Raw genomic sequence first — 23,516 nt, forward strand, 5'->3', positions numbered from 1 at the left:
TCATGCTCAAAGACTGGACAGGACAGCTACAGTATAGTAGTTTTTGCTAGTTCATGACTAGCTCGAGTAGTACTAGGTAGTCCATGCTCACTATTACATAGTACAGCTATGGTAGTTTGCTAGTTCATGACTAGATAGGACATCTCTAGTGGTCCTAACCATTTCATGCTCATGACTCGATACGGCAGCTCTAGTAATGCTAGGTAGTTCATGCTCACAACTACGTAGGACAACTATAGTAGTCCTAGCTAGTTCACAACTAGATAGGGCAGCTCTAGACGACAAAGAGAAAGTAAACACCTCAAATACTTGCAAAAAAATGTGGGGGGTTGTATTCGTGTTTGTTCACACATCCATGTTGGCTAGCAGGATACTTCCTGGTTCATGGATAATGACGTATGGCGCTACGAATACGAACAAGACTGAACAAGTTTGTATTCTGGCGGGGGAGAAATCAAACAATAAAGAGAAAAAAACTAATAAACTATTAAAATAAGTCATTAAAATAAGTGTAAAAAAATGTGGTGCATGTTTGTGTTTGTTCGTACGTCCACGTTAGCTAGCAGGCGACTTCCTGGTTCATGAAAAAGCACGAAAGATGCAACAAATACAGGTGAGAATGTGCATTATAATGACCAAATTGTTTGAGTTTAAAGAGTTTAAAATATTCTTCATTAAGAAAGTCAAGTTTGAAGTTTTTTATGGATGCATTTGAGGACACGACTGACAGTTGGTCTTTTGGCCTTGCGACAAAGTGACCCCGCCGCTCCACATCCATTTTAATCAGCGTTCTCTGTCAAAGGTGTGTCAAGCGTGTGTATTGATGGCATCAATGAAGACTTTGCCAGCAGCCATTCTCCGACCTTTTGGCCCGTGAGGAGCGCCAACGCAGCGTTAGCACCACAGGAACGCCTCTTGGCCTTTTCTGAGCCCGGGCTCAAGATGAAAGATGAGTGAATTTTGCTGTCAGGACACCTGCAGGCTGCCAAGGAAGCCCCCACCACACCACCACCACACCCCCTGGACCTGCTCAGGCTGCACAATCCGTGTGGTCCACGACATCGATCTCAAACAATCATTGTGAGCATTTTTAAGAGTTTTTACTGGTGCAAGCGAGTATATAGCATGCAACACCGACAGGTGAATTATCATGTAATATCAGCACACAAAGCAACACCTTCAATTATATTCCTTTCTCAGGAATTTATCTTTAACCTTCCGTTTAACCTTCACTCCTGCACACTTCACCAACGTTTGAATCTTTTATATCGCCACCCGGCTGCAAATAAGGATATTCTCCGCTTCTAATGAAATCTATTACTCCTCAACTGGCCGCCAAGGTAACATTCTTTCTCCTCCTTTGGCAAACACGGACCCTGAAAGCAATTTCACACAGCTAACAGCTCCTCTGTTTAAAGGCCATCACAGGCTCCTTCATGCAACCATGGTGCAATGAATACTTTTCTTGGGGAACACCAAGGAGCATCCAACAGCCATTCTTTAAAAAACCCACAATATAACCTCTAATCAGGGTGTGCTGATAATGGCCGCCTGTCACACCAACATGGAGACGATCACTTGTTGTTATTATTATAGCATTTATGTGTTCTTGCTGCCACCATTGACAACAAGAGTGACACGGCATTGATTAACGTTCACCTTTCTGTGGAGGGGGTGACAGAAAATTAACATGTAGGACAATTCATTTCAAATAAAAAGATTTCAAGCAGGATTTAGCAACAGTCATCATGATAAACACCTTTATTATCCATACAGCCAATGTTTAGCTCCCACATTATGGTGTTTTTCACCGTCAGAGGTGACAATAGTGTATTGTTAGCATTTTGTGTGTGTGTGTGTGTGTGTGTGTGTAGCTTTAATGCTAATGAGCTGTGTTTGTCTCCAAGAAGTGCTGTTGTGTGCGTGATCCACTTTGGACATTTACACTGTAACTCTTTCCCAATGTAATAGATACCATATATCACGTAGCAATAGCATAGCTGCAGTGCTAACAGTGCTAACTCACATTTTAACAGCAACATCACGCTAGGACAGCCTATTTGTTGAAGACAAACATATGTGTGGTTCTTAGGTTTAGTCAAATGGGCCCAAATCGGAGCCAAAGGTAAAAAGTGAAAAAGTGTGGGCATATTTACAAACCGTCTATTCTATCCACCTTAAAATAGAGGGACTTATTGAAATTAAAATAACAATGACACTAAAATAAATGCAATTCTGACCAAGTTTCATACAATTAGCTTTTAAACTTTTTTTTAAGATGTGTAGCGAAGCCTGCTTTTTTTATGGTGTTCGTAAATAGGTAGGGGCAGGTCAGAGGTGTTATGTCCATGAGGAAGGAAGTTTTTCCCTTAATTTTTTTTATCATTTGTAATTTATTTTTTCATATTTATTTTGAAGCTGTTTTTAAATTGTTTATATTTAAAAAAATATCAATTTTTTTTTATATTATATTATTTTCATATTATATTTTTAACTTTAAAACTGACCGACATCTCTCAAGAGCGGAGCAAATAAGTGAGGGAAATGATGGATTTTTGGTGCCCGTGAACACACATTACTGTTAGAACAGGGGTGTCAAACTCGTGTCATGGAGGGCCGAGACACTGCAGGTTTTCTTTCCAGCCAGTCACTAAAGCAGGTGATTTTAATGATCAACACCTTCAGTTTGAGGGAAGGAGCTCATCAATTAAATCACCTGCTGAAGAAACTGGTTGGAGAGAAAACCTGTAGCGTCTCGGCCCTCCAGGGCACGAGTTTGACACGTGTGTGTTAGAACATCATTAAACAGTCACTTTTGCATCATAGGAGACCCTCAATACATGCATCGCCAACTCACAAACACATCTCTTGTCCACTCGTCCTGGGAACAACACTTCCTCCTTGTCACTTGACAGCCGTGAGATGCATTCAAGGACACTCCGAAAATCACAACAACCTCTTCATTATGCGTGCATGTGTGGTCTAAATAAACAGAAAGGAAGAAAAACCCTAACTGGATATTCTTATCACTCAACTCAACTAACTCTTAGTGCAGAGGTACAATTTGATGCATTTAAGTATGCTCGGAAATCCCAGAAAATACATCTACACTCAAAATATGTTAATTCAACTTAAGTTAAGTGGTGTCTTTGAACGCAACTGTTCACGGCTCATAATAACATGAGTTTGCTTTTTGAAAAAGGATGCTATTCTGCCGATACACAGGAAAAAAAGGCAAGAAGAATGACGTCAAAGTTGCCACAGAACAGAGTAAGTCATGTCTTGTTTACATAATGTCTTCTAAACACTATTCCATGATAGCGACAAGGCTGCAAAGTATTATACATGCTATATAAACATCTTTCATAGCCATATGTATGTTTACTGTGTTAAAATAAATCAGGCTATTAAGGACCCTTTACGCTCATAAAGAAGCCGATTTTAAACAATAATTGAAGGATAAGCAAGTGCAGAGTAATTTACACTTACCATTCTGAGTTTTGAAGGTGACCGATCTTAATCTCCGTGTCTGAAGGCTTAAGTCTATGTTCTGCAAGTTCCCTATTTCATCTCCAAATTTTTCTCCCTTCTTTTCTCTTTGAAAACTATTGACACATCGCTCAAATCTTGGCTATAATTACTGTAAACATCCTCTGTCTCGTACACCGCGCTGTTTGTTTACTTGAGTGATAGTAGTCCGATGGCGCCACTTCTGGAAATGAGATTGAACAGCGAGAGCGAGCTCGTCGTGGCTGGCGCCATCAATGATGAATCTAAATTTTGCAAATTTACCGTTGGCCTTCAAAACTCAAACAATGTAGAACATAATTACAAACAATATATAACATATTTAAGCAAAGTTTATAAATCACGTCAGGGACCCTTTCATTTCTACTCCCTTACACTCTTCTGCACTCTGTGTGTATGCTCACGGCCCCGCCTCTACCCTCCGAGACGTTTAAGAGACTAGTGTTAGGCAAATACATGTGTGTTATCTTTTGGCTTGATTTAAAGCTGTTAATAAATACAAGTGTTAATAAATACAAATATATATACAGTATATATATATATATATGTATACGTATACATATATGTAGTATATGTATACATATATACCGTAAAGCGCCGTGTATAAACCGCACTTTTTTTCCACTGGTAAGAAGCAAAAAAACGGGTTGCGGTTTATACACGATGACAGGTCTGTGACCAGATGCAGAAATTGACGAGAAGTCCATTTTAGAATAGCCGTCCGTTGGTCAGACAGTTGCTTTGACCTTAGCGCCCTCTGCTGTACAGTTGCTGAAAATGCTTGTGTATGCAACTAACTTATCTGTATTTTCACACAGTGAAACCATCTCTATGTACACTGAAGCATTAAAACATTGCAGTTGTAAAATACAATACAACGTTGGAGTTTATTCAAATTCACACTGAAGCAATGCAATAAAATAATAATAGAGGAAAAGAGAAGCAGTGGAAGATATCAAAACATCTCTGAAAATTGCAAATTTCTTTATTTTGATTTATTATTATTATTATTATTATTATTAATCTGTGCTTAGCCATAATATTAAAGATCTAGATGCCGAAGTTCAGATTTCTTCTTTATTCTTCTCTTTGAAATTGCTTAGTACCTTTACGCATGTTGATTTGAGATGAAAGAGTTGGCAAGCATTTATGAACTAGAAATGTTTTTTTCCCCGCCGTGAGCCTGAAAATGGGGCTGCGGTTAATACACGGGTGCGGTTTATACACGGTGCTTTACGGTATACATAAATAACTGTGCCCAGTCATATCTTTCTCTTCATAAAATACAGAAAAAATTGGCATATTTTACACATAGTGGCAAATGGTGATTAATCATGATTAATTAATTTGAAAACTGTGATTTGATTAACATTTTAAATCATGTAACAGCCGTAAAAAAAATAGAAGAACTGTGCTAATGCAAGACCATGAAATGATCCATCAACACCATATGTATTTTACCAAAATGTTGGTCTAATTGTACAACATAAGGGGCGCCCATACACACTTGTACAGTACATACACGCATTTATTTGTGGCGGAACAAATAAACTACAAATAAATTTGGCCCTACCTTTATTCTTTGTTATTTTTTAGATTCCAGACCTGTTCAGATGTAACTCTGCTTCTTATCACACAGCATATGCGCATCCCATGACTACCTTAGTCGTGCACTAACGCATTATCTAACACACAAACAGCTGGCCTCCAACCCTCAGAGTTGATAATGGCATCCCTGTGACGGCTTGACGCAGTCAGATATTCATCAGGTGCTGCTTGAAGTCAACATGGTGTCGCCTTCACTGACCTTCGGTGACAGCCAAAGAGGAACAACGTGCATTATACCTAAATTGTCCCAATAACGAGGGAGAGGTCATATTTGTCACCAGCAGCCATCCCTCACGCTGACACAAACGTTGTTAACTCGCCGTCCAATAAAGCTCCACCACACTAAGCTATTTCTCTCCTTGATTGGAAAGATTTAACAAGTCTTTAACGCAACGCCGGCTAATTAGCACTAAATCTCCCTCTGATCCATTAGCGGGGAGAGCTAATGGCTAAATTACCTGTCCAAAGTGAGGCATGTCTGCAAACTTTTACATCTTCAGCTCGCTCAAGCTGCTCGTCACACCTCAAAATCTGCAGGGCGCAATACGAGGCCTTCCCATATCCCGCTGATCCCGTTATGGAGAATCCATACGTAATTATGGTAAAAGCAAAGGCTGTGAGTGCTTTGATTAATAACGTTCTCCTTGTCCTTTCTCTTCTTGGCCTCTTTGCAGTGTTCCGAAGTGTAACTGTGGGCAGCCAGCACATGGAATCAAGTCAATCAAGTCAGACTTGGGAATAGTTTAAGTCAGGATTGGCCAAACTTTGCCTAACAAACTTTTCCAAACTTCTGCAAACACTGACGACTGCTTCCATGTTTCTCAAGCCATTCCAACATCACAATGTTCAGTTCATTCAGGACACGATGGTTGTGCATGGACACAATGCAAAACATTCCCACATATTCCATAATTCTACATTTTCAATGACAGCTTTCCCATTGATAATGGACAAGTTCTGCATTTCTCAACCCATTCAAACCATTCCAACATCCAAACATTTTCCACATTCTAAAAATCCCCCCCTCCCCAAAATTCCACATATTCCAAACGCAAATGCCGTTTGAGCTTAGGAATTCTTACTACCTCCACATTTAACTGATTCAAACCATTCCAATGTCCAAACCTTCAGCTCATTCAGGACTTTCAGGCTATCTATTGTGCAAATAAAATACCCACTTTTCCCATAAATCCACATTTTCTGAAAAGCGTTTCAATTCATTTCTATGCAAATGATCTTCTCTAGTTGATATTATTAAATATGCTAAAACCAATCCAATGTAGGTCATCTGGGATTATCTTTTTCATGGTTTTCCTATAATTCCACATTTTCCATAACACACATTTCCTTTGTCTTAAGAATTGTTACTACTTTCACATTTCTTAACAGATTCAAACCATTCCAACATCAAAACTTTCACCTCATTTTGGACATGCAGGCTATTTTCCAAATAAAATTCCCACTCTTCCCATAATTCCACTTGTTTCATGAAGCATTTCAGTTCAGCTTCAGCATTCACACGCAATTTCTACACAAATTACTCACGTCTCACTCATCGGAGCTCACAAGTGATGCTAGGAACATCACATGTAGGTAGGATTGCAAGGTTTATGGTGTGTCTTTCTGTGTATATCTCATGTTAAAACGTGGACACCTGCGGCTTATAGACAAGTGCAGCCTACATGTGTAAAACATTTTATTTGTCTTTAAATTTGGTGGGTGGAATTATGTTCAGGTGTGCTTCATAGTCCGGAATTTACAGCAACTACGCTAAAACCGATATAATGTAGGTCAAGTAAAAAACAGCCTGCATGTCAGCTTTATGTTAAATGCAACAAAGGAAATAGTTTATCTTGGTAAAAAATTGAGCTATTTTTGGGGTCTCAGACACGACCGCCCAAAATCCACTCAGTAACAACTCCCTGTTGAGTGACAAAACATTATCTGCAACCAGGGTATCCGACTGACAACAAATCCAGAAGATATCTTCACAGGACGCACGAAAACTGTGAAAGTATATACAGTATATAACAAATTAGTATATAACTAATTTATATCATTAATTACATACAATTTGTTTGTGTAATTAATGCATGCGCACCAGAGCCAGCATGCCTCTCTGTTATGACGGCAGACGGAGGCACAGTGGAGCGTCCCCGCACAGTCACACAGAGCCTGGCGCTCTTTTATAACTTCATTCTGACAGCAGTACAATTCCAACACCATAAACTGTATGCATCTCCAACTCACTATTGACCACTTGGACCCCTCCCCCATCTAAAAATACAGACAGGAGCTCCATCTTGCTTTTCAAGTTTGTTGTCCCTTCTTGCAACATTTAAGTATGCTGGAAAGTACACTGACAACAAGTACATTTACGTAATGTCTCTGAATGCAACCCCTGATTGCTCATAATAACACGGTTTAAATGTGATTTAACTGTTCTGCTACTGCTAGACTATTGTTTGACAAATATATTTTTAGACTTGTGTGGTATCTTTTAGCTTGATTGACATATTCAGTTCATTTGGAGCTGTGCATGCATAAACATATACGTAATCCTGTCCTGTCATTTATCTTTCTCTTCATTAAATACGGTAAAAATGGACATACAGTCAAACCTGTCTTAGCTGCCACCTTTATTGAACGGCCACCTGCCTATAGCGGCCACTGAAAAATCCCCCACAGCAAATTTACATGTTATAGACCCTGTGTATAGCAGTCACCTGTCCAACGCGGCCAGCGGCCACCCATTTTGTCTCCCTTGGTCAATATCTGACCGCATATAGCGGCCAAATTACCGACTCAAGTAGAAGCTTCATGCACGAAAAAGTTTTGTTTTTCAATCAATGAAGCCGTCGTGTGTAGACTTTAATTACTGAGTCCTAGCTCAGTCACAATCATTCACAAGATCCACACAAACTGTCAGTTGTTCCACATAAAAAAGCCGTCTTCTTTTGAGCTTGCTATTTCCTGGTCAAACATGTAACTTTAAGAGCATTTGCACCAAAACATTACCGCAAATTAGGCTGGGAACAGGACGTGCTCCCAGCGACGCTACAATAGAAAAAAAAAAACATACGCTAGCATGCATGCGGCAACGGGAGCAAAACTGAATTCGGTTGTACTTAATTGAAGTATTTTAGAATGTACTCACGTTATTTTTCATCAATCCTCATCCACAAATCCATCAAAGTCCTCATCTTCTGTATTCGACACAAAAAAAAGCCGTCTTCTTTGCCGTTCGCTACTAGTCTGTTAACTTGTCAGTGTTATTCAGCTCAGAACCGTAGTACGGGCGACCTGACTCCAGCAAAGAACGAAACTTCTCCACCAGAGAGCAGCTCAAAACACACACACCTCCAATCTCGTCTCTCCTTCCTGCTTGCCCACAAGGCAAAGGTTAAACAAGCCCCACTACATAGCTGTCCAGCCAATGCCTGTAACAAGTGACACCGTTTATTTCCTGGTGTGCACTGGTCAATACTGTAATGCCGCTTGTTCTGGGGAAAGAGAGACTTACGTCGCCGATTCACTTTAATGGCTTTATGCAGGACTTTACATCCACGCCAACATAAACACACTTCCCAACTCTCTCCAAACTCACAGCTAGCACTGAGCCTAGCTCTCCTGCTCAGGACGCCCACCGTCACTTCCCGTCACTTCCTGATGAACTAAAGCTGTAATGACACTCTGCCGTATAAAAAGTAAAATATTAAAAACAAGCGTAAGACATTACCAGCACAGCTTTGTTCTGTGGGTCGTGGATAATAACAAGCCTAGTAGTGCTGTACAACTTTTATCCGCAGTCCCACAGTACCCTCTACTGGTCAACATTATTATTATTTTTTTCCCTTTTTTTTCCTTTTTTTTCCTCTACTGGTCAACATTCAAACTGGACGCCAACCTGTCTATAGAGGCCACCTGTCTATAGCGGCCACTTTTGCAGACTCCCTCTAGTGGCCGCTATAGACAAGTTTGACTGTATTTCACACATACGTTGTTACTGATGGTGATTAATCACGATGAATTAATGTAAAAACTGTGATTAATCTGATTAAAATGTTTAACCTTTTTACAACCCCAATTTCTACATTTCTTAACTGATTCAAACCATTCCGATGCCTAAGCCTTCGTTCATTCAGTCAGGATATTCAGGCTAACTATTTAATTTACACATAAAATTCCCACTTTTCCCTCAATTCCATATTTTCATAGAGCATTTCAGTTCAGCTTTGGCATACACATGCAATTTCTACAAAAATTGTCGTCTCCAGTTGATACCATTAACGTGCTAAAACTAATCCAATGTAGGTCAAGTAAAAAGAAAGAAAAAACAAGCAAGCGACAAAGCAAATAGTGTATCCTGGTGAAAATGGAGCTATTTTAGGGGTCTCTGACACGACTGTCCAAAATCCACTCAGTAACACCCCCTGTAGAGTGACAAAATAGTGAAAAATGTGCTGTGGGGCAAGTAAAAAAAAGATCTGCAGGCCACAAATGGCTCTCGGGCCATACTTTGGGCACTTTTAAGTGAAAATAGCAATGTAGAAATGGCAATTATCAGCACGCCCTCTTTATCAATTAAGGGTTCCGTCAGTAATGACTTGAGACGAGGCCATGTTGTGCATGCTCTTTAATGACTTCATTAAAATGTTAAAGAGGTCATTATACAAGACAGGAAAAAACAACACCACTTGCTCCCCCCCTGATAAAGTTTTCACGGCAGTAACTGCACTCCACTCAGGTGCTTCTCAAGTCCTCCCCTGTGATTTGACACAGTGTGGGGGGAGGACAGGCAATAAATAGCCCTCTGAGGAGGAAGAGGAGGGCGGGCAGTTTAGTTGTGTCTTTTTGTGCAGGAAACAATGACAATAATAATGTACCCACTACGGAAAGTGGCTCACAACTACTGTATTGTCTCCTAGTGAACTAAATGACATAGTTATATAGGTATGTATATATAAAAGCCAAAAAATGTGGATTGGGACATCCGTAATATTAATAATAGTCTATGTTTTATGTTGCGCGGTAAAAAAAAATCCTAATTTGTGAAACCGCTCACCGCCAATAAAGCTATTAGGTTTCTGATTGATACGTATCTTTCAATAAGTTCAGATTTGAGATGTAATAATAATCATTTTTTAAAAAGTATTGCAGAAAAAGTAAAGTAAAAAAAAAGTAGTTATTTACTGTATATATAGTACAGGACAAATTAAACTCCTGAAAAGGAATAATTAAAATTTCATGACTTACTATGGGTAAAATGACTTTGAAATGGAACAAAGTGAAGGTCGACTGGAAAGAATCAATGTGAATAAAGCCAATAAAAAACACTCGCCAATGTCCTTGAACCAGGAGCACCAACAAAACCCCCTTCACCCGAGTGTGGCTCCCTGCCGTGCAGCCTGACATGCACGCTCATACGGTACAGGGGCAGCAGCAGATGCACGCTTTGCAGAAAAATAACAGTAAAGAGAAAAAGATGCTTTGCCACGAGCGCCGTATGCTAATGCTGCCTTGCCGGCGGAGGGTTGGGGGTGGGGGAAGATAAAGGCCAAGGCACGCGGCACACACTTTATTGGGAGCACTGAGTGCAACATAAATCATGTACCAAGAAAATGGAGGCAATAACTCACCTTTAGGTTTGCTTTTTGTCCCTTCCACTGATAGCGTGAGGAGGGGGGGGGAGCAAAGTGAGAAAACAGCAGGTTAGAGTAGAAAGACAATGATAATTATCTGGCTAAGAGAAAACGTACATTTATTATTTAATATAGCACAAACGTGTTAGCAGACACAAACACCACTTTACATAAACACACACAAGCTGCACGCTGCGGTGGACAAGACACTCAACAGTGGACGCTTCATTCGGAACACCCGCACTTTATAATACAGCAAATACAAACACCATGCGTTTACAAGAGGTAATAACGTTTGTTTACTTTCCTTATTACTTAGTAGGCTTAGCGCCAGGACAGTGAGTGTCATATCTGATAAGTGTCGCAAGAAAAACATAAGACTGATGTATTGTTTTTCAAATTGTTTTTGATTTGACATTTTTATTGAAAAATTAAATTGATCATTTAAATAATAATATTAATTATTTGAATAGTTGAAATTTAAGTGTTTGTGCTGTAAAGGGGAGTAAAAAAATGACAAAAGGTGAGTATTAAGGGAATTAAAGTGATCAGCAACAATATTCCACATAAAAATCCCGCCTTTACAAAGTTAACAATGTATATTTACTTATTACGCTTATTATAACACAGTGAATGTTATGCACTCCAATTGTCTTGATTAGCTAGGCTATATAAAACCAATGTACTATTTTTTTTTAAATCACAAACAAAAACAGAATGGCGAGTATTAAGGGAATTAATGTGTACAGTGCAGCATCACTGTTTGTGTTCAAAAGTATTATTATTATATTATCTTTTATTTATATATTGTTTAAATATTAAACATTATAAGGAAATAATAATATAAATTATTTGAATTATTGAAATTGAAATATTAGTACTCTAAATGGGTGTAAAAAAATGACAAAACGCTAGTATTAAGGGAATTAATATGTACTGTACAGTACAGCATTATTGTTTGTGTCAAAATGTATTATTATTTTTATCTTTTTATTTTTATATTGTTTAAATATTAAATAATACAAGTAAATACTAATCTAAATTATTTTAAGAGTTGAAATGTAATTGTTAGTGCTCTAAAGAGGAGTATAAAAATGGCAAAAGGTGACTATTAAGGGAATTAACATGCACATTACAGCATCACTGTTGGTGTTGAAACACATTGCTACATTTATCTTTTATTTTTTACATTGTTTAAGTATTAAGCAATACAAATAAATAATAATGTAAATGATTTGAATGATTGAAATTGAAATATTAGTGCTCTAAAAGGGAACAGGTGAGTAGGGAATTGAAGTGAGCAGAACAGCATCACTGTTTATGTTCATATATTTCCCCCAAGCCATTTATATTCTGGGAAAATTATACAAGAGCTGAAGAAAACATTGCCAAATGACATTTTTTTGAGAGTGAGGAAGATACTAAAAGTCAATGTTGAACACATTACCCTGCAGGAGACATACTTCCCCATGGTAGAAAAGTCACTTTTCCCATTCATCATTATTCAGCATAATCCCTATCTGTACACTTTGCATTTTTGTGAGCAGCACTCTGATCGACATACTTAATCTTCTTATACGACCTCCTCGTAAAACCAGAAATATGTGAATGTGAATATTGAAAATCCAAGCGTACACGCACGCTGTAGGACAGAAAAAAAAAGTAATTTTCCAAGATAGCGTGTTTAAAAATGATGACTTCCTTGCTCATTCAGTCTATTTGGATTAGTCGTGCACTTAATTACTGTTTTAATGAAGTTAGCGGAAAATGACTTTAAACGCTAAGTGCTAGCATATTTACCATGACAAACAACCCTGCAGTGTATTAAATATGATGCACTTTTTCTAGGATATATGAAGATCTGTATGCTCAATTATTGCTATGATTGCTTTTAGTACCGTTGGATGACTTAGCTAAGCATTGCTAGGCTAGCGTGCTAATCGTTCACAATACAGTCATGTTAGTATTTTTTAGATATGGTATTTTTTTAAATTAATTGTTTTTATAATTCAACACCAGTAGAGAATCAAGGGTGTAAAAAGCTCCGCTAAGTGTTGTTATGTTAGAATGCTAGCATGTTTCGCTATTTCGCTAATGTAAACATGCCTGGCAGTGTCGTTAGCGCAACCTGCAGCACAAAGTAACGGTCAAAACTTTAGCTTTTTGTGGGTGTTTTTTAACATCATTTGTATTCCATCCATCCATCCATCTTCTTGCGCTTATCCCAGGTGGGGTCACGAGGGCAGCAGCCTAAGCAGACTTCCCTCTCCCCAACTACTTCATCCAGCTTCTCCTGTCGGATCCTGAGGCATTCCCAGGCCAGTTGAACGAGATAGTCTCTCCAACGTGTCCTGGATGTTCCCCGAAGCATCCTACCGGTCGGACGTGCCCTGAACACCTCCCCAGGGAGGCATCCTGACCAGATGCCCAAGCCACCTCATCTGGCTCCTCTCAATGTTTTACTACCAGATGACAGTGCTTCTCACTTGATCTCTAAAGAAGAGCCCAGCCACCCTGTGGAGAAAACTCATTTTGGCCTCTTGTACCCGCGATCTTGTTCTTTCGGTCACTACCCAAAGCTCATGACCACAGGTGAGGGTAGGAACGTAGATTGACCGATAAATTAAGAGCTTTGCCTTTTGGCTGAGCTCCCTCTTCACCGCAACAGACTGATGCAGAGTCCGCATCACTGCAGACGCCGCACCAATCCGCCTGTCGGTCTCGTATTCTGTTCTTCCCTCACTTGTGAACAAGACCCCGAGGTACTTAAACCCTTCCGCTTACGGCAGGATCTCATCCCCGACTCGGAGATGGAACTCCACCCTTTTCCGGGTGAGAACCATGGACTCGGACGTGGAGGTTCTGATTCTTCTTCCAGCCGCCTTACACCTGGCTTTGAACCGATCGGGTGAGTGCTGAAGATCATGGTCTGATGAAGCCAGCAGGACCACATCATCTGCAAAAAACAGAGACCCAATCCTGCAGCAACGAAACCGGATCCCTTCAATGCCGTGGCTGCGCCTAGAAATTCTGTCCATAAAAGTAATGAACAGAATTGGTAACAACGGGAAGCCTTGACGGAGTCCAACCCTCATGCAAGCTCTGACACCGGTCATACAGGGAGCAAACCGCCTAAATTAGGTGATCCTGTACCCCATACTCCTGGAATACGTCTCACAAGATTCCTTGAGGAACACGATCAAATGCCTTCTCCAAGTCCACAAAACACATAGACTGGTTGGGCAAACTTCCATGCACCCTCAAGGACCCTACCGAAAATGTAGAGTTGGTACACAGTTCCAAGACCAGGACAAAATTCACATTGCTCATCCTGAATCAGAGATTCAACTACCCTCTCCCTTCTTAAAAAGGACCACCATCCTGGCCTGCCAATCCAGAGGCACCAGTTACTGTATTTAAGGGAGAAATTTGAGGGATCCTGGAATGCTCAGAATTGCTTGTGTCTAGTAAAGACTCACCAAGTGGCTGTCAAGATTTACTTTATGGCACCATTGATTAAAGCAAAAATTCTGACAACACAGATGTAGTCCTACAAGGAGAACCGCTGCTCCTCATCCAGCCAGATGAGGTGGCTCAGGCATCTGGTCAGGATGCCTCCCGGATGCCTCTCAGAAGAGGTGTTCAGGGCACGTCTGACCGGTAGGAGGGCTTGGGGAAGACCCAGAAGACGTTGGAGAGACTCAACTGGCCTGAGAACGTCTCAGGATCCAGTGGGAGGATCTGGACGAAGTAGCCTGAGACAAGGAGGTCTGGGCTTCCCTGCTTAGGCCGCTGTCCCTGAAACCAAACCTTGGCTAAGCGGAAGAAGATGGATGGATGGCATCCTCTTAACTATTACTAAGATAAGCAGGCCATCAATGAACTTCAATTGTACCTTGTGTCTGATATAATAGTTAGCATGTAGAAATAGGGCGGGAAAAATCTATGTATTCATGTTATCAAGTGTGTATATTTAAAAGCTGGGGAATTTGACATTTTACGGGCAGCCATAAATAATCGTTTTTGGGGGAAAAACATACAAAAGCTTAACATTATCTAAAAATTGCTATTCTAGCATGCTAGCATGTTTCATTCCAGATAGTTCCACAGTGTTAGTTTGTTAGCAGCTAATTTGCTTGTGGTGTGGAGGAATAAAAAAAAATACAAAAGGCAGGAAAAGATGTAAAAAAAAAAAAAATCAGCACTACCTTCTGTTTCTGTGATTGAAATGTTTGTTTTAGACTTTATTAGCATTTCCCTGCTAGTTAGGCTAGCTTCACTGCTGCTCGGCACTCCGGCAGCAACATAAAAGGTCAGCCTTTTCCTTTTCTTGGACTTAAATGAAAAGGAAACAATGAGAGCGTGTTTGTCCAGTATTATTAGCGGAATAATTCCCTGCACTCAGTCAGAGCTAATTGTTGAAAGCCAATATTTAACAGATGATGGTCCGTGTGAGTGAAGAACGAGTTTAAGTTTAAAGTGCTGCCAGTGTAAATGTTTCCTAATGTGTTGAATTCATGAAAAAGGCTTTTGAATAACTCGCGTGTACTCGTCCATTAATCACTCGGCCGGGAACAAGAGTCACGGCTTTCCGACAGGAGATTGATGTTCAGATGAAGCTAGCACCAACGCTACCATACACCCCCTGCGACATCTATTACCTTTTTTGTTGTTGTTGTTGTTGTTTTCTTTCCTGCAGCCTTGAACTTTAGCGACTGCGCTTAAATCAAATCTTTGTTTTTTGGGGATTTGTTTGCCTCGGGCACTACCTTTTTAAGACGCAGCGTTTGGGACTCAAATGGCCTTTTTGACAGCGGCTGTAATAAGATGTTGTCCGTAAATCACCGCGAAGGATTCATACCTGTGCTTTGGTATTAAAAAGGCACACAGTGGCTTATGTCACGTTCAAAACAAACACAGCCCGGACCTCAATTTTACATTTATTGTGCTTTCACAGCCTTGTCCTTTCAGAGGACGCAGGCTTTGGTAGGATAAATGTGAAGCACAAAAGGACGGCTATTAATCAGGTCATCGTGACTTGTACATCCATAACTTTCCTTAAACATCTCATAATAATAAGGACAGCGCTGCAACGGCCCAACTGTAATGGCAGAAAGCGGTACAACGCTGGCGTCTACCTCAACGGCTCCTCTAATGCTAGAGGTGTGATGCTAACATGACAGTCTTTTTAGTTCCACGTAAGCCCTGTAGGTGTCAATATCGTGAGTTTCAAACTGTCAAAACAAGTCTTAAAAAGACGAAAAAGACATTTCTGTCGCACGTGGACTCTGAACGCTAACAGTGCTAACTCTCTTAAACGGTCCCTGATTAAGCCACAGTGACTTTTTAAAGATTTTGTGACAATAATGTGTGCTTTTGAGCACCAGACGTGATAAAATACCGTCTTCCTCAGAAACGCTCGCTTCTGACCCGCCCCTAGCTAGCCGAGCCCACCCATGAATACGCGCACCGCTTCATGGGGGTCAGCTCTGTAAAAATTCATACAAATCAGGCTCTGCGACACACCTTAAAAATGTTTTAAGACAAATTTTATGAAAACCAGGCAAGGATTAAAAAAAAATTATCATAAAAAAAATTCAAATTAATAAATATACTTTATAAATATACTTTATACTTTTCACTTTTTACCTTCAGGACAGATTTGGTCCCGTTTGACTTCCCCATATGAACCATATACTTTTGATATACTGTAATCCTGACATATTATACTGCTTTACCCATGAATATCTCATCAGTACTAACCAAATCTAAGCCTTCTATGCTCATCACTTGACAGAGGACAGCTTTGTATAAATGCAGGCTTCACTACACATCTTAAAATAAACATCTTCCAACTATCCGTCAGTCAGCTACGATGATTAGTCGATGATTAATTGATTATCCAGTTAAATCGACAACTAATTTGGTATTTCATTATTCATTTTTTAATTTAAAAATGTAAAAATCCTCTGATTTCAGCCTCTCAAATGTGAATACACGCTCATTTCTTTTGAGCTACAACAATTAATCGATGATTAATTGATTATCCAATTAATCAACAACTATTTTGATGTTCGATTAATCGCTTTTTGATTTAAAGATGTAAATGTCCTCTGATTTCAGCCCCTCAAATGTGAACATTTTTACATTTCTTCAGCGCTAAAACAATAAATCGATGATTAATTGATTACCCAGTTAATCGACAACTAATATGATATTTGATTTTTCTTTTTTCATTTAAAATAAAATATAAATATCCTCTTCCAAATAATAAAAAAAACACCAACACTTTACATCCCCTCTTGATCTGACCTAACCGTAAAAACTCGGATGATTTCCAACAATTTGCAAGCACAAAGCAGTCGATTTGTAGCCAGTCTACATCTGCATTGGGCTGGGAGGCTAATAGTCGCAACGGGGAATACACGCTGACTGCTTTCTGTATTTGCTGATGACTACTGAGGCCAGGGATTGCTTTCACAGCAGCACATTTAAATTCCAAACACCATCTCATACTTAGCTCAACACAATGCTGTCTTTTAGTCTTCTTATTTCCTCCCCGACACGAGGGGGAGTCCATTGAAGCGCATAACATTCCTGCTTGCCCAACATTGAATGGGCTGCTGAGCCCGCATCCACGTTTCAAATACATATTTCTCCCTAAGATGTCTTTATCATCGCTAGGAAAATGGTTTAAAAACAAAATAGATGGAGGGAATCACAAACGTGCTTGCTATTTATTATTAAAAAGGCACCACCGAGTCACATATTCATCTTTGTGATCTGATAGAAATGAAGTGAAGGATGACAACATCAAGGTAGGGTGCAGAGAAAGAACCCTTCAACTACGTAAATGAATTCCATCAAGCTCTCGGGAGGAGTGACCGCAAGTACAAGTACTGCACTATATCATACTTATGCTACAAGTGCATACACACACACACACACACACACACACACACACACACACACACACGCACACGCACACACACTCCATCATCTTCCTGGTAAGTCTGTTTCATACCTTTCAGACTCACAGTTCAGTTTGTCATTCCACAGCACAGTGATGGATTTTTAAAAAAAGAAGACAGTCTTGCAATCTATTTGCGGCAGTGGTAGGCGGTAATCGTCTAATTTGCACACGCGACCTTGGTGCATTAGCAAAAAACGACAAAAAACATGAAAAGCAAAACAAACACAAATGAACTTTCTTCGGTTGGTGCTTTTTGTCGTTTAAAAAAAAATGTCATAAACAAGACAGAGCCCCCTGTATGTATTTTTACATGGGGGAGGGGCCCTCGGGGTCAAAAGTATCTTCACTCGATTTGTCACTTGTCGTTTTTTTTTTTTTTTAAAAGAGTATCTAGAGCAGGACTGTCCAAAGTCCAAAGTTTTTTTTATTGGCCCTTGGTACGTTCTAAAAATACAATTAAACTAAACCCTCCCCCAAAAAACAACAGCACATGGAAAAAAAAGCAGTAATTTTACAAGAATAATGACAAAATATTAGGAGAATAAAGTCATAGTAGTCATAGTCATATATAAAAAGTTAATATTAAATGCATTATTTAATATTAAAATTTTTATAAATATTTAATATATAATATTAAAGACAAAAATATCTATTTTTTAAAGTCATAATATTATGAGAACCAAAGAAAACAAAGAGTGAAGCTGCAATTTCAGAAAAAACAGGTTGGGTAATAATAAATATTATAAATATTATAAGAATAAAGACATAATAAGAGAAAAAAATGTACAAGAAGGTTTTGTAATAAAATAAAAAGCCAAAAACAAAGTTGTCATTTTATGAGAAAAAAAGTCAAAATATTAAGAGAAAAAAAGTCATATTCCACGAGAAAAAAGTTCTAAATTGACGAGAATACACTATTTTCTTTGGAAAATTAGGTTGGGGAAAAAGTCATAATATTGCAAGAATGAGGTCAAAATATTACAGGAATAATATAGTAATAAAGTCTGGTGGTGTGATGCTCCCGGGATGTTTTGTTGCTTCCGGACCTGGAAGACTTTCTGTGATAAATGGAACAATTAATTCTGCTGTCTACCAAAAAATCCTGAAGGAGAATGTGGGGCCATCTGTTGGTAACCTCAAGCTGAAACCAACTCGGGTTGTGCAGCAGGACAATGATCCAAAACACACCAGCAGGTCCACCTCTGAATGGCTGAAGAAAAACAAAATGAAGTCACTTTCCTGACTTGCATCATATTGTTGAATCCAGTTGTTGCTGCTAAGTGTGGCCCAACCAGTTATTAGTTTTAGGAGGCAATCCCTTTTTCACACAGGACCACGTAGGTTTGGATTTTTCTTCTCCCTTAATAATAAAAAGTTTCATTCAAAAACTGCATTTTGTGTTCATTTGTGTTGTCATTGACTAATATTTAGATTTGTTTGATGATCTGAAACATTTAAGTGTGACAACCATGCAAAAAAATAAGAAGTCTTTTTCACACCACCGTATATGTAACTTGTTAGCATATCTACAGTACGTGTTGCTTTACAAAATATCAAAGTGGCAAACTGGCAGCCTTTCATTTTTCCCTACGTGAGGTGTTATTAAAATGTGATATTTTCCTTGACATTTTCTTCTTGATGTTGACACGTTGGGTGTCTGGGTCATTTCCATAAACTCTCCATAACGAGGACGAAGCGTCAATCTGGTTGCCTTCCGTGCGGCGGTGCCTTGAGCAAGGCGGCCGTCTTCGTCTGCACGCCAGAGAAAAACACTTTTCTTCTTTTAATAAGAGTATATATAAGTAGTAGCAACGTCTTGGCCCCCTTTAGTGGCGATCCCCAAAGAATGACTTTTTCTCCGCTGTGTTGGCTCAGCAGATGGAAAGACAGCCTGCCTGCACCGCGTTCCAAGACTCTTCAGCTTTTCTTTCCGGCCGCGGATGATACAGGTGCCTAGAGGACTTCGTCATTAGCGTTGCCATAGATACGACAGAAGCCTCGATCCTCCTTGAACGTGACGCGTCTTGCAATAAGTAGGCCAGGGGTGTCCAAAGTGTAGCCTGCGGCTGTTTTTTTTTTTTTTTTTATTGTCCTACGGCACATCCTAAAAATGTAAACTAACAAGAAAACCAGAAAAAAACAGCAAAAATGTTTATTTTATAAGAATAGAGTCTAAAATATCAACAGAAAAAAGGTATTATAATGAGAAAAAGTCATAATTTTACGAGAATAACGTAATATTATGAGGAAAAATAATGTAATTTTAGTGGCATAGAGTTGAAATATTAAAGAAAAAAAATTCCATTGTAGTATCACGGGAAACAAACAACAAATACATTTGTAATTTTTGGAAAATTCGATTGCGTAAAAAGTTATAATGTTAAGAAAATGTCAAACAAAAAGTCATATTTATGAGAAGAAAATTGACAAGAAGAAAATTAAAGTCATTAAAAAAAACAACAGCAGAAATTGATTGAATTTTACGAGAATAAAGGCAAAATATTAAGAGAAAAACAGAGAAGAAGAAGAAGTCACAATTTTACCATAATTAGTTTGTAATATTACAAGTAAAAATAATGTCATTTTAGTCGCAGAGAGTGAAAATATTACCAACTGTATTAAATTTAAACCAAAAAACAAAAAAAAAAAACCCAAAGAAAGTTGTACTGTAATTTTTGGAAAATTGGGTCGGGGAAAAAGTTATAAGATAATGGTAATACAGTCATCCCTCATCTACAGCAGTTCATTCGTTCCAGAAATGACAGCAATAAATGAATTTCCGCGATATAAGATTCAAAGTTAATAAATTTAATATTTTCATAGTGCATAGAAAACCTGTTTATGACTTTCTAAATACGCTTTTTAACATTATTAGAGCCCCGTAGACATGAAATAACACCCCTATAGTCACTGTTACACTCCTATCATTCTTTGTTTACACCACATTGCTCAAGTGTTAGACTGCAGGGACTCGAGCTAGCTAGCGAGCTAACAAGCTAGCGAGCTAACCAGTGAGCCTCGAATTTATTTCTTCTAAACGTAACTCTTTCACTGCCAAAGACGTCTATTGACATCTTTTCAAAAAGTAACGTTGACTACCAAAGAGCTACAGATTAAAGTCTTATTCATCTTGTGTGTAAATTTCTGACTTGTAAGCAATGTATTTCTGTCCCAGTAGGGGGCAGCAGTTCTCTTTTCCTCCAACCGGCAGTGACAGATTGTCTATGAAGAAGACGGATTGTGGGTTGAGAGAGGAAAATGGCGAAACACATGCAGAATTCGAGCGCAGACAAAAAATACAGGCAGCTAACACTGTCACAGAGCTCGTCTGGCGGTGGACCTGCCTTTAGTAGAGGTGAAGAAGGTAGAGGTGACAGGGGTGATGTACGTGACGTAGACACAAATGCAGTTGACAATGGCAGCCGAAGCAACAAGCTAGTGGTTAGCGTTGCCGGGCCGTGTGGCGCGACACCGGAGCCTGACACAAGAAGCAGTTCAGAGTCGGGTGACTCAGAACTCGACCCCGATTCTTCTGACGAGTGGCTTCCGTCTGGATGGGTCAACAGCAGGGATTCATCCCCACATCCAGCAGACCCCACCGCCACTCTGCTTGAATGTGCTTCTCTGCAGAAAAAGGTAGTTTTCTCTGTGTTTTGTTCAAAATCAGGTGTTTTTGCTGAAACTACCCTATGTTCTACCGCCAATATCTAGAGACCTGAAAAGGCTAGAAACTCAATTTTTTTTTCTGATGAAAGAAGAGAGTCTAAAGTGTCTTTAGATAGTTTCAATGTTCATGTAGTCCTAAAACTCAATATTCTGTGGGTCTTGAAAGTTCAGCAAAAATGCCCAAAAAGTCTGGCAGTATGAAGGGGAACTAATTTTTTAGAACTAAGCATGTGGGACATGCCATGGCTGACTTCATGACTTCATGCAGTGTTAAGGTAATGTCATGTAAGCTAATATCTGTTTTGTTTCATTACTTACAATACTCCATATCACTTGTACTGTATTTCAATGTTTTGACTCATAATGGACCACCAAACATTCATCATTTATTCATTCATTCATTTCTGAAAAACAATATAGTGAGGGAATGATAATAGAATCGCAATATTGCGAGGGACGACTGTAAATTCAAAATATTATGGGAATAAAGTCATTATTATGAGATAAAAATGTACAAGAAGAAAATTTGGGGAAAAATATTTTGGGGAAAAAAACACAGCATAAATGGACTTAATTTTAGGAAAATAATATCAAAATATTAGAGAAGAACATTTTAATGAGAAAAAAAGTCACAATTTTACAAGAATAAACTGATAATATTACAAGAAAAAATAATGTAAATGTAATAAAACTGTTAATAGACAAACAACCCGAAATAAAGTAATTTGTGGAAGGTTTGGTTGGGGAAAAGGTTATAATATTATTGAAATAAAGTCAAAATACTACGGGAATAAAGTCATAATTACAAGAAAAAAGTTTAAATAGTTGGAAAATTTAAAAAAAACCCAGCAGAAATTGATTTAATTTGAAGAGAATAAAGCCAAAATATTAAAAGAAAAACATATTGTAACGAGACAAAATGAAGAATGAACCTGTGTAATGAGTAAAAATAATGTAATTTCAGTAGCATAATTTGAAATATTAAAGAAAAAATACATTTTTTTTAAAAAGTTGGAATATTATGAGAAACAAAGTTGTAATAAAGTTGTAACTTTGAAAAATTAGGTTTCAGAAAAAGTCATAATATGGGAATAAAGTCAAAATACTGCGAGAAGAAAATTGTTTATGAAGAAAGGTGAAATATAAAAAAACACAACAGCAAAAAAGTACAAATGAATACAATAACAGCACGTAAATCAAATAAACAACTAGAAAAAAAGTAAATAAAACAGATTAAAAAAATAGATAAATAAATAAATAAAAACCAAGAAGAGTAAAACCAAACAAAAACTAATAAGAAAGCAGGAGGACCACACAACCCACGCCGAGTTAAAAGCCAGAAAATAAAAGTGGGTTTTCAGACGAGACTATAACTTCTTAGCATATCTTTTTTTGCAAAACATCAAGCCGCATCCTTTCATTTTTCACTACGTGGCCCTCGCTGGAAAAAAAAAAAAGTCTGGACACCCCTGAAGTCGGCTAAAAATCAAGAGCGACGACTCCGTGATGCAGAGTCTGCATTAAGGTCACATGACGTCGTGGTGAGAGGCAACAGCAGGGCGGCCCCGGAGCCACGAGAACTGGAAGCGAGCAGGTGGCGACACGGCAAGCTGACAGGCGCTCCAGGCAGTCATGTGCTCATTCAGCTTTGAAAAGGAGAAGGAGACAACACCTTTTTTTTCTTCCCCATTAAAGCTAAAAGGCCACACCTGTTATCTGCACATGGCTGATTAAGGAAGCTTGAAATGTCCTTTATAGCTGCCACCTTTAAGGGACCACAATTTGGCTGTTTTTGGCTTTTTTCACCTACCTAGCTATCTCTCTATCTATCTACCTACCTACCTACCTACTTACCTACCTACCTACCTACCTATCTATCTATCTATCTATCTATCTATCTATCTATCTATCTATCTATCTATCTATCTATCTATCTATCTATCTATCTATCTATCTATCTATCTATCTATGCATGTCCATTAATTTTGAAAGACACAAGATGCCCATACCTACGTTTTCATATGTATGATTCAGTTTTCGTCTAAAATTTTCACCGATATTGCATGTAACAAACAGATTTGATGCTGATGCATTATTGG

The 23,516-nt window shown here is 38.7% G+C and overlaps 1 protein-coding gene across 3 annotated transcripts in view; it reads right to left on the reverse strand.

Annotated features, from left to right (window-relative positions):
- The window catches only part of cadm2b (cell adhesion molecule 2b), a 156,118-nt gene that overhangs the window by 53,380 nt on the left and 79,222 nt on the right, over positions 1-23,516 (reverse strand). For 2 of the 3 annotated variants that reach the window (XM_054793551.1, XM_054793553.1), the window contains exon 2: positions 10,776-10,802. The exons of the other annotated variant lie outside the window; for it this stretch is intronic. In XM_054793551.1, the coding sequence (XP_054649526.1) occupies positions 10,776-10,802 (27 nt within the window). The remainder of the gene's footprint in view (positions 1-10,775; positions 10,803-23,516) is intronic. 3 annotated transcript variants of the gene reach the window in all.

The sequence above is a fragment of the Dunckerocampus dactyliophorus genome, chromosome 12, assembly GCF_027744805.1.
Source record: "Dunckerocampus dactyliophorus isolate RoL2022-P2 chromosome 12, RoL_Ddac_1.1, whole genome shotgun sequence".
NCBI lineage: Eukaryota > Metazoa > Chordata > Actinopteri > Syngnathiformes > Syngnathidae > Dunckerocampus > Dunckerocampus dactyliophorus.